The sequence below is a fragment of the Gymnoscopelus microlampas genome, assembly GCF_963454915.1.
Source record: "Gymnoscopelus microlampas genome assembly, chromosome: 2".
NCBI classification, from domain to species: domain Eukaryota; kingdom Metazoa; phylum Chordata; class Actinopteri; order Myctophiformes; family Myctophidae; genus Gymnoscopelus; species Gymnoscopelus microlampas.
Genome location: NC_139939.1, coordinates 38,091,139 through 38,102,439, shown reverse-complemented (window position 1 = coordinate 38,102,439; position 11,301 = coordinate 38,091,139). Strand labels below are relative to the sequence as shown.

Below are 11,301 nucleotides of genomic sequence, written 5' to 3'. Positions count from 1 at the left end.
TCTCTCTCTTCACAACCCCGCCCCCCCCCCTTGCATCTAGCCCCCCCATGAAGGAACCATGCAGTCAAAGCAGGCAGGCAAAGCAAGGCAGTCACTCAAAGGAGTTCTCTCTCCAACACCCTCTGCACTGCATCCCACCAAATATACCACACACTCACTCACTCTCTCTTTCAGACAGACAGACAGAGAGACAGACAGACAGACAGACAGACAGACACACGCGCACGCACGCACGCACGCACGCACGCACGCACACACACACACACACACACACACACACACACACACACACACACACACACACACACACACACACACACACACACACACACACACACACACACCCCTCATTCCTTCAACTCTTCACTCTTGCAATGTCTTTAGTCAAGTGTTCAGAAAATCCTCTTGGGGGGAAAAAAAGAAGAGGAAGAAAGCTTACAATAGAACATTAATGAGCGGTCCGCTTCTGAGGGATCTGAGAGGGACACGGCTTAGGGAGAGGAAACATGGTGTGTCCTCACACATCCCTGTCTGCTGCCTCTGCCAATGTAGAGAAACTTGATGCACTGAACTGTCTAGGATTTTGACATGTCTGAAACACATCTGGTAAAGTGTGTGTGACAGAGAGAGGGGGGGAGAGAGAGAGAGAGAGAGAGAGAGAGAGAGAGAGAGAGAGAGAGAGAGAGAGAGAGAGAGAGAGAGAGAGAGAGATTGTGCATGGCTAGAGAATGTAAATAAAGTGGCTGAGTGGCTCATTATGGAGTGGAGTGAATGCAGAACTGTCCATAAAAAACTTCTGGATAAAGACATTTAAGTGTGTGTATGTATGCATGCCATGCATGTGTGAGAAAGAAAGAGATTGTCCATGGGTGAATAAAGTGTTATTTAAGTGAACTGAATTAGTCTAAAACACATAAAGGTTTGCCCCCCTGTCCCTGCTTGCGCATGCACACATGCACACGTGCACGCACGGCACACACATGCACATGCGAGAGAGAGTACATGCTTGTGTAAAATTACAAGAAATACATAAATTAGGATACAGTAGACTGTAGGCTGCATGGGGCATTATTGAGTGACATTGAAAGCATTAAAACCAAGTCACAGAACAGGAAATCAACCAGGAAATCACTATGGCCTGTAGTTTCTCATTTACTCAAGAGGATTTGCTTAGGCCTAATTAAACTTAGCAATGATGCAAAATGTTTTTTTTCTTTTTAAAGCTTAATTTTATTCAATCAGTCAACACCAAACAACTGCCAACAGTTTGATGCAAAATTAATGTTTTAAGGACTCATTAGGCCTAAGCCTTCAACAGGGGGTCCAGGAAACCTAGGGGGTCCTCAGAGTTACCACAGGGGGGCCTGGCCTGGCCAAATCTTTGTGTGATAGGGTTTTTTTATTATTTATTTTTTACATTAACCACTTGAACCCTCACATCCCTATTCTGAGGGGAACATTAGCCGAAAATAGCAGATCTACAAGCTCACAATGACACTGCTGCAAGGTGTTGTGACCTTGTAGATCAGCTATTTTCAGCAAAGATTTTTTGTTGGGGGGGGGGGGGTTAAATGGTTAAATGTCTGAAAATACATATTAACATGAATCCAACACAACACTACACAAAGTGTAGTTGGTGTTGTCAAACAAGTCTATGGAATCTATGGATAAGTTCTATAACACAATTTTATTCAATGTGTTGTGGGGGGTCCCTGCTTCATTCATCTCTCTCTCAGCTAAGGGGTCCTTGGTCTGAAAAACGTCGAAGACCCCTGGCCTAAGCTGTCTCACTCTAATATTGCCAGAGAAAATAAAAGACGCAACCTATAAAGTGTTTATTTTTTACTGTAGCATCATTGTTTCCTCACAAGCTGTTTTCTAGCAGTAATCAGGTGTGGCAGCAGCAGCAGTGGCACATTGTCGCATGCAGATGTGACTCTCCGGCCCTGACAGCATCGTTATTCAAGTTGAGAGCCTGAGCCACATAACAGTCACTCAGGTTACATTCACACATCACGGCGTGTTCCTTCCAGCCTCGGAGCCCTCGGTCTAAAATTCACCCAACTTGCACACAGAACAGAAGCCACCTTCTCCGCTTCTCAGCCCCGGTCTCTCGTCCCGCAGCCCTTCGCCTGCCTCGGCGCGCAGAGAGCTGACTTAGCAGAAGCCGATAGAAGACATCGGGAGGGAGAGAGGAGAGAAGAGAAGAGAGGGGCAGGCTTGCTTCTTTCCTATCCACGGAAGGTTTATTCGCTTTTCTCTAGGTGGGACAAGCGGTAATAACTCTCTGGCTGTCAACGACTTCCCCTACTATTCATCCTCGAGTTTGTACGTGTTGGAAAGAAGCGACGGTGTCGTGACTTCTTCGACATTCATATCATATCCAGCTCGTCTTCCCCCGGCCAAAGAAGCGGGCTGACGTGCGTTTTTCTCTGTCCATTGCCGTAGTGGTGGTCTGGGTACAATTTCTTGGGATAAAAGAAAAAGAGAAAACGAGTAACCGACCGTCTCCCTGCGCGCGCATGTGTGTTGTGTGTGTGTGCGTGCACGCCGCGCGTGTGTTTTTCTCGTCAACCATAAACTGTCATCCTGGACAACAAGTTAACGAAACGGACGGACGCCGACTTTTGCAAACACTTCAAACAAGAGGAGAAATTGAAGTCCCCGCTTGAGGGCGAAATCAGACTTTTGAGGACTTGAAGTTGGAAAAGTGGCAGGACCTCCTCAGCCGGTCATTTACAATATGCAGCAATGGTAAATATGATTTATTAATGCATGGGCTTAGTGTGTTATTCAAATGAGGGTAGGATATGCATGGGAGAAGAAGGTAAACTTTTTAACTTATGCCCGGCGTACATACATCAGATAAAAAGTTGATGGAAGTCTTAACTTTTTCCTCAACATTAGGTGTGTTTGAGAAAAGCCTGCTGTTTGATAAAATTATGAAGCAGAATGTTTTATTCTTTTGTTTTCCTTAAACCTTATCTCACATGTCACTGTCCTCCTTGTCTTGTAAAAATCAATAACCAACTGTGTAGGCCACCAGTTAGTTAGTAAGGCCTTATTAGGAAATACCTAAAGGATTATAGCCTATGTATGGTGTTCATAGGAGTTTTGTTATTTAGTTTGTTTTCATTTTAAGTATTTATTCAGTTCTCTTTGGTTAAGTTTCTAACTTCAGAGAGAAAGCTAGGGAACACAAATTTAATCCAGTGAAAACATAGGCAGGAAATATCAAACACATTAGTAATATTGAACAAGTTAGTGCTATGAAGTAGCCAGCTGTCAAAACCCCTAGATATAGGCCTGAACATTTGCACACTATTTATTAAAGAACAATGAGAACTGCAGCAAACAATATTGAAAGTGAGGCCCCTTAAGATAACTGTAACAGTCACCATATATATTGCCTCATAAATGTTGGTTGGCACAAATAAAAGCATATCAGGATTTACACGCAGTAAAGTTTGCTCCATTATTTATTCAAGCCCCTTGAAAGTTCCCTGTTCCAAGAATCCATTTTTGTACATTTTAATAATAATGCTGCACATAAAAATTTCTACAGCATTTCAGTGATTTATTGGAATATTTTGCCCTGTTCTTGCAACTTGTTCTTGGCTTGTTTATGATAGCATTTGTCATGTCATTGCTTCCTCAGAAACAAACAAGTTTTAGATAACACTGTTGATTTTACTAAGCATACATTTCTTGACACGAGTGCTTACAAAAAAAACTAAATAAAACATAGGCCTCATTTAAAGTTCTTTTTGACACTATAATATATTATAAGTGAATAACTCATCAGTCAGGACATGACTCTGCAAATGAAACATTCTAGGTCCCCTGCCTGTGTATGTGTGTGCATACTGTACGTGTGCATACTTGCACGTGTGTGTGTGTGTGTGTGTGTGTGTGTGTGTGTGTGTGTGTGTGAGTGAGAGAGCACGGATACCTCAGCTCAGGGCACTGACGGCCAGCGTGCGACAGTGGAGCACAGGGCTGCAGAACACAGAGAGGCATTTCATGTCAGCGTAACACATTTCTACATGGGCATATCTGAACGGCTCAGAGAGACATGGGAGAGAGAGAGAGGGGGGGGGGGGGGGGTAGTAGAGAGCTGAGGGACCGTTTGAGCGTCAGAAAAAGTACATATGATCCCCACCAACCCCCTCCCCGTATAACTTCTTCAATGAGGCTCTGGGGTTCAGTGTTCTTGTACGTCCCACTCAGAGGACCTTGTCAGAGGTGCTGCAAGGGTCCATAGTGATCCTGTCTGATGCTGCTACAGTTGAAGAATGCCAATTTACATTCCTTGTGTGTCATTTGATTACTTTTATCTCCATGCTCACCCCCCCTCTCTCTCTCTCACACACACACACACACACACACACACACACACACACACACACACACACACACACACACACACACACACACACACACACACACACACACACACACACACACGGTGTAGGCAGAGATCTTTCTATGCAATCCTATTTTTTCAACTTTTTACTTGCATGTTTCTGTTGCTATCTCTCCCCCATTAGAACACGTTCCATATAATTAAAATGTTCTACTTTCAGTGTATGTATACAAGTGCTTATAAAATGCTCAAGCAAATGAAGGCCAAAACTAAAACCAAAATACTTGGTGACTGTGGTGCTGTGATAAGCACTACCCTTTACAAATACATGTACAGTACCCCTGCTGGCCTGGAAGTAAATCCCACCAGGTCTTCTGTGCGTTCCCTACATTGTCTGTACTGTCTATGTCAGTAAGCCCTTACTAACCCTAACCCTATAAGACCAAGGCGAGTAGACCACCCCTATCCTTTTTTCTTTAAAAAAAGAAAAAAGAAAAAAGACTTTTGTTGACATTGTGGCATTCATTCCCCAAAAATGAAAAGATGGAAAAAGGAAGATTTTCCTCATTTGGACACTGAGTACAGAGGGTGGCCAGCCGGTTCAACCCAGTTCAGTCTGTCAAGTTAACAGTGCTGAGAAATAAGTTCAGGCTGTCAGCACGGGACTGCAGCTATATGTCCTCATTCCTCTGCTCGCGTCTTGTGGGAGTGTGTGTGTGTGTGTGTGTGTGTGTGTGTGTGTGTGTGTGTGTGTGTGTGTGTGTGTGTGTGTGTGTGTGTGTGTGTGTGTGTGTGTGTGTGTGTGTGTGTGTGTGTGTGTGTGTGTGTGTGTGTGTGTGTGTGTGTGTGTGTGTGTGTGTGTGTGTGTGTGTGCGCGCGTGTGGGGGGATCAGGCCACTGGTTAGCCGGTTCAATAATCTGCTAGACAGGTAGGTTGGCCATTGACGCACCCCGCTGCCCCACTCCATACCCTCTCAGAGAGGCCCGCTAATGAAGAGCAGGGCTCCTTAGTGCCGTGCTCTGCTCTGACCCCCAGCAACCCCCCATCCCTCCCAACCCCACTCTTTCTCCCCCTCCCTCTGCCTGTCCCCCTCTCCACCCACACCATCTCCTCACTGGCTCTTCTTCATTCTCCTTTTTTAGCTTGGCTGAACGGGTGTCAAGTGCGTGAGCCACAGGGGTCAAGGATCTAATTAATGATTTCCTATTTCTTGTATTGTGTGTGTGTGTGTGTGTGTGTGTGTGTGTGTGTGTGTGTGTGTGTGTGTGTGTGTGTGTGTGTGTGTGTGTGTGTGTGTGTGTGTGTTTTGTTCTATGGTTAATATCTGTGAACTAATTAGTTGATTCAGTTTAAGCTACTGTAGGTGCTAAGATGTCTTAGTATTTTCCTTTTAAATGTACAGTTCTTCTCATGAGGAGATGATGTGTACTTGTAATGTTTTTTATGGTACCAGGCCTTTTATGAGCTGTCATGGATTACAGTAATATTGCCTGGGCACAATGTCACGTCACTGCTATATGTACCGCGTTGGTGACCTAGGAATCCCATTATTCCCCACACTTCCACGTGAGCAAGTCACTTCGAAGCGAAGAGCGCCAGCCAAGTGCCTTACATGTAAACGTAAAATAGGGAAGCTCTGGGATCAGCAATGCACACATCTTAGGAAATGGGCCAAAAGCCTTGATTTGAGAGAGAGAGAGGGAGAGAGAGAGAGAGAGAGAGAGAGAGAGAGAGAGAGAGAGGGGGGAAAAACAAACTAAGGTTTCTACCACTCCCCTCTTTAAACGAGGGTTAATATGTGCATTTACTCGGCCCGAAATGAAGCGTTATTATTACAGGAAGTTATTTGGGAAACCTGTAAGAGCACTTTTCATCCGTTTATTTTATATATTTTTTCCCTCTCCCCCCCAAACTCTAGTCAGCAGCCATGTCCTCTAGTGATGGACCAGCAACATCAGAGCAGCATTAATATTTCACCATGTATTTTGTGGAAGGATAGTTTGGGGTCTGATACAGCCTGCTCCTCCTCGGCTCCAATAATCGCTCCAGTGCGACTGATAGTGTGTCTTGGCAATGACAGGAAAGGTAATATTTTGAGAAAGCAAGAGAGAAAGAGAGAGAGAAATGGGGCAGCGAGGGTCATACGAATAGCTAGTGGTGGCTTGGGATGAAATCCTTATGAACGGTACTGTGTAACCGAAACTGCAGGCTCCAGCGACTAAGCAAAGACACTGTGAAATCTTAAAACAAATTGGATTGCAGGCCCCCCTAATTTAATAAGAAGCACAGTGGGAGCCATACTTGATTTAAAACAATATACATATGGTAGACGTTAATTAAACTTCTTTTTCTGCTAGCCCAGCTCACAGAGCACAACATAAAATCTGCACGAACGCTCTCCAATTCCTCTCTGAACGTGTTCAGAAATTTTGCATCTAACGCTTTTGGATATGCTGTCTTCTGGTTTCCAAATTTAGTGTGAAGTAGCAGATCGTAATGAATAGGGTTTACATCTGTTTTGACATGACCGTTTAAGATGTGTCTGGTCTTGTATCATCCCACAGATGGCTATCTGTAAGATTTTTTTGTCAATTGCTAAATGATAGCAGCAGCATTGTCTCTGCGTTGATAAGGAGAGAGATCACACCAGTGAGTGGCAATTTAATCAGATTAAAATCAGAGCGCTTGGCGCGAAGAGCAGCGTTTGAGCCGTAAGCTGATACTTGTACTTACATGTGTGTAAATTTCAGTGCATTTGTTCCTCCCAGAGAGCGTTATTACAGGCTTTGACTGACCTAAAAGTGCAGCCCACCAAGTCAGATTTCTTTTATGAGCGAACTTACTTGGCAGTTGCCACTGATTGTAGTTGTCATTGTTACCATAGGTGTTCTAAGCCATGCACTTTTTATTCATAGATATAATCTGCCACTGTCAAAATGGGGAAGTAAAAAAATAAAATAATAATTTGTAGTGGTTTAAAGACATCCTGCACTGCATTAAAGTATACATACAATACTGTAGTTCCGTGTTGTCTGAGTAGCATCGTAGTATACGTCATTTTGAAATATGGTAAGTTACGGGGAGATTATTAAAATTATTTTGTACCATTCCACTTTCTTTGTCAGTATTATAAACAAATATTACATATATTTTGTAACTCCCTGTTTAGACAATAACTGGGGAAAAAAAGAAAAAAACATCGGCAGTGTCCTTTAAACCAAGAAATGATAGCAGACATGTTGCACCACTCAGCCCTTAGAAATGCAGCTCACTGCATTTCTTTTTCCCTATCTCCTTCAAACGCAGTCATGATTCCTGGCCTTTTCACAGCCGTAGCTTGGCGTAGTGGCCCTTAATTGATTTTGTGCAGAAACTAATTACTGGCAACAGGGTAAAATAAACACTTCACAGTGTCACAGGGGTGACGGGTGACGGGGGGTGGTGGTTGGTGGGGGGGTGCGGTCCGGCCCGAGGGAGGGGAAACTGCAGTTCACTTGTAATCCATACGTTTTCCACTACAGTCGGAGCGTAATTCATGTCGACGCTGTGAGCAGGACCCAGCCAGGCTCTGGACTTTTGGAGTAACGAACAGGAGTCTAGTTGTAACCAAATGGCTCAGCGGGGACGTATAGGGTTATGTGGTATAATTTATATTTTATAGCTCCCTCCAGCGCCCACTCTGCTCCAGAATGAAGTTGTTCGCTGCCGTTCCTTGAACAGTTGAGTTTAGAGGGAGAAAAATAAGGGACTAGCAGGAGTCGGGTGGGGGGTGCTTATGATGGAAACTCCAGAAGCTCCGAATTTGTTCCTCGTCGTTCCTTTCTCCTGTTTCTTTTTTTCATTGTGATTCTCATTTCTTGCTGTAACATGGGCAATAATATTAATCTTCTATTTTAGTTATTTTTTGGCTTCTTTGCTATAGGCCTTTCACTATGAATTTATATGTGATTTTTGTGTATGGGTTTGAGTGTGTGTGTACCACTTTGAGTTTTATGGGCATGTGTGTGTGTGCGTGTGTGTGTGCGTGTGCGTGTGCGCGTGCACGTGCATCCATGTGTTTTCTCTGCATGTGCGTCACTGGCCCATTCTTCAGCGCCTCAAGAGGCTGTGAAAGATGTCCTTGGGCCATACATAGTGATTTGATTAAAAGAGAATAATTTGCCCTAAAGGTGTCTCTTCTCCTCTCTGCAAAAGAGCCGGTGGAAGAAATGCGATATGACAAGATAAGTGGCGGCTCATGAAAAATTCCTGAGGATTGAGAAGTAGCATGTTGACTTTGGAATGATTGCCCCGAGTGTCTAGCCTTGTGCCAGTAACTCTGGCTGACAATGTTATTTTCACCTGAATAGGCTCTGGGAAGGATTCATGCAGGTCCTCAGTCCAGCCTACTACAAATCTTTCTTTTCCCACCCAAAAAAAGGAAAAAAGGTATTCTTCGAAGTTATAGACTTTTCTCCATGTCTTGCGCTTTAAGTTCTGTGCTAGTACTACAGAAATTAAATTAAGCCCCCCCCCCCCCCCAGAAACTTAGTACGGGACAGTGGATAATGTTGTATTAATTAATAACATTACCATATGGAATTATAAGGCAACATGTTTAAAACCCATTCTAAACAAATTAAATTACAATTATTTATTAAATTACTAGATTACAATAAACTGCCTAGTAGAATAGAAAATTCCAGTAGACTGGGTCCCTAGGATTGGCGTTTACAACCACTGTTATGGTTTTATCACTGACCCATCCTGTTTCTATAACTCCACTCCACTCCACTCTACTCCACTCCAGTCCACTCCACTCCACACTTAATTCCAGATGTTTCCTTCTATGCCCCTTCTCTCCTCACACAGCACCAACTGCAGGCTCATATGTCTATCAATGGCATCAACCATGTCACGTTTTGAAGTCAGGGATTGTAACCCCCTGGTAATCTGTATTTAATGGTATCCCTGGTGTAAATGGCACAGTAGAAGCTTGGGTGTGAATCGCAAATGAATGACACATAATTGATCTCTGTTGGTTGGTGATGGCAGTTGGCAGTTCCATGTTTTATTCTATCTCATGGTGACTGGCGAGACCAGGCTACTCGATTCGGCATTCATGTTGGGGAACAATAACATTGCAGCGACCAATCCGATATTACCGGATATTAGTTAGGCGTGCAGACATGCATAGATTTGTGGAATTTATAGATTTTATTTTTCAATTTTCTTTGTTAATTAATTTGATAATTTTTAAAGGAAAGTCGTTTTCAATAAAAGCCAAAGGTTTAATCTCTCAGATAATTTTCATTTGATGTTTCTATCTGCTTCAGAGGCTGAGAATTATTTAAACACTTCTGTAACGGCTACATACTGTATAGCTTCTACACTCCTTACAACATACCATTGACACATGGATAAGGTCTCAGTCACAGCTGTAACTGGGTAGCCAGAATGCATATAACCTGGCCCCTTTTATGGTATAATGAAGGTATGATGTAGCTTTTTTATGACCCCTTTTATGGTATACGTCGAAGGACTCCAAATTACACACATTTTAACTGTTGCATATACAGTACAGTATGTGTGATTTTCTGTTCACGCGATCGACGTTCTGATCTTGTTTAAGCCAGTCGCCATGCAGAGTTTGGGTCCTTTATCCAAACAAGAGGCCTGTTTCTATTTATACCGAAGCTATTAGCTTTCAAACAAAATTAAGGCGTGATGTCATTGTCTTATGTATGTGTAGAGTTATGTTGCGAATGTTATTTTTCATGAGCCAGCCCTGTGGGATTCAGCGCGCACATCAAAACTACTGCACCGGCTGATGTCAGGGTTGGTGGAAGACCTCATGCAGTGAGCTGAGCGTGAGTGAAGTCAGATCTGTTAGTCTGGGCAGCTGTACAGCTAACTGTAGATGTTATGTACCCATCATCCCCTATCAATCACATCCCTTCTCTCATGCACCGTCCTCCTGGATTTATCTGGATTTATTTATTTGATGTTGTTGCTATTGCATCGTTTTTCGTTTTTAGTGGGCAAGTGCAATTTTAGTGGGTACGTGCAATTGCTTTATATGCACTATAGGTATTATGTCGTGTTTTTTATGTAGTGTTGAGGTGTAATTTATTCTGCCATAACCAGGACCTGGGTTACTAATTTCGTTAGTAACCCAGGACCTGGGTTACTAACTTCTTGTCTTGTTACCCTATTTATTGTATTTTCTTCTAGGATGACAGCGATATTGTCATTATGTTGAGGATCTAGCATCTGATAATTTTACTCTCACTATTGTTTGATGGTGCTGATCTAGGTTCTGATCCTTGTACTCCTTACTATTGGTTAATTGGAATGCTGCTGATCTAGGTTCTGATTAAGGTACTACTATTGGTTGAATGTAATGTCACTGATTTAGGATGGATCTGATCGTTGCCCTCCTCATTGATGGTAATGTTGGTGATTGCAGAATTGGAGCTTGTATGATGTTTCTACTGGTTGTAGGCTACCTCAAAACACCCTGGATATGTTTTTGAATATTTTTTTAAAGACTTATTTATTTATTTTATCCTTTATTTCAGATAGATCAATGTAGGGAGAGACAGGAAACTAAGGGGAGAGAAATTGGAGACACATGATGCGAGACAACACAAGGGTTGGAGTTTAACCTGTGTCCTTGCGCTCACTAGGAGCATGGTCTGTGCACTAACTCGCTGAGCCACCAGGGCAGGCACCCCATGGATAAAAACATGAACGAAATGTACATAATTATGACAATGCAAATGCTTGTCTTAATACTGTATGTATTCAGCTTTACCGCCACATCTGTCGGTCTGTGTCTGTCTGTAATACATTGCACTACCCTCCTCCAAAGTTGTACAATTTTAACATTAACCCTAGTGTCCCAATTTTGGGCATGTTGTTATACTGTAGGTGAAATCTTTGAAAACTCACG

At 43.0% G+C, this 11,301-nt stretch overlaps 1 protein-coding gene across 1 annotated transcript in view; it reads left to right on the top strand.

Moving 5' to 3' along the window:
- The first annotated feature begins 2,083 nt into the window (after positions 1 to 2,083).
- Positions 2,084 to 11,301, top strand: part of bnc2 (basonuclin zinc finger protein 2) — a 247,244-nt gene continuing 238,026 nt past the window's right edge. The window contains exon 1 of the mRNA XM_084044643.1: positions 2,084 to 2,754. Coding sequence (XP_083900769.1) covers positions 2,752 to 2,754 — 3 coding nt within the window. The 5' untranslated portion in view covers positions 2,084 to 2,751. The remainder of the gene's footprint in view (positions 2,755 to 11,301) is intronic.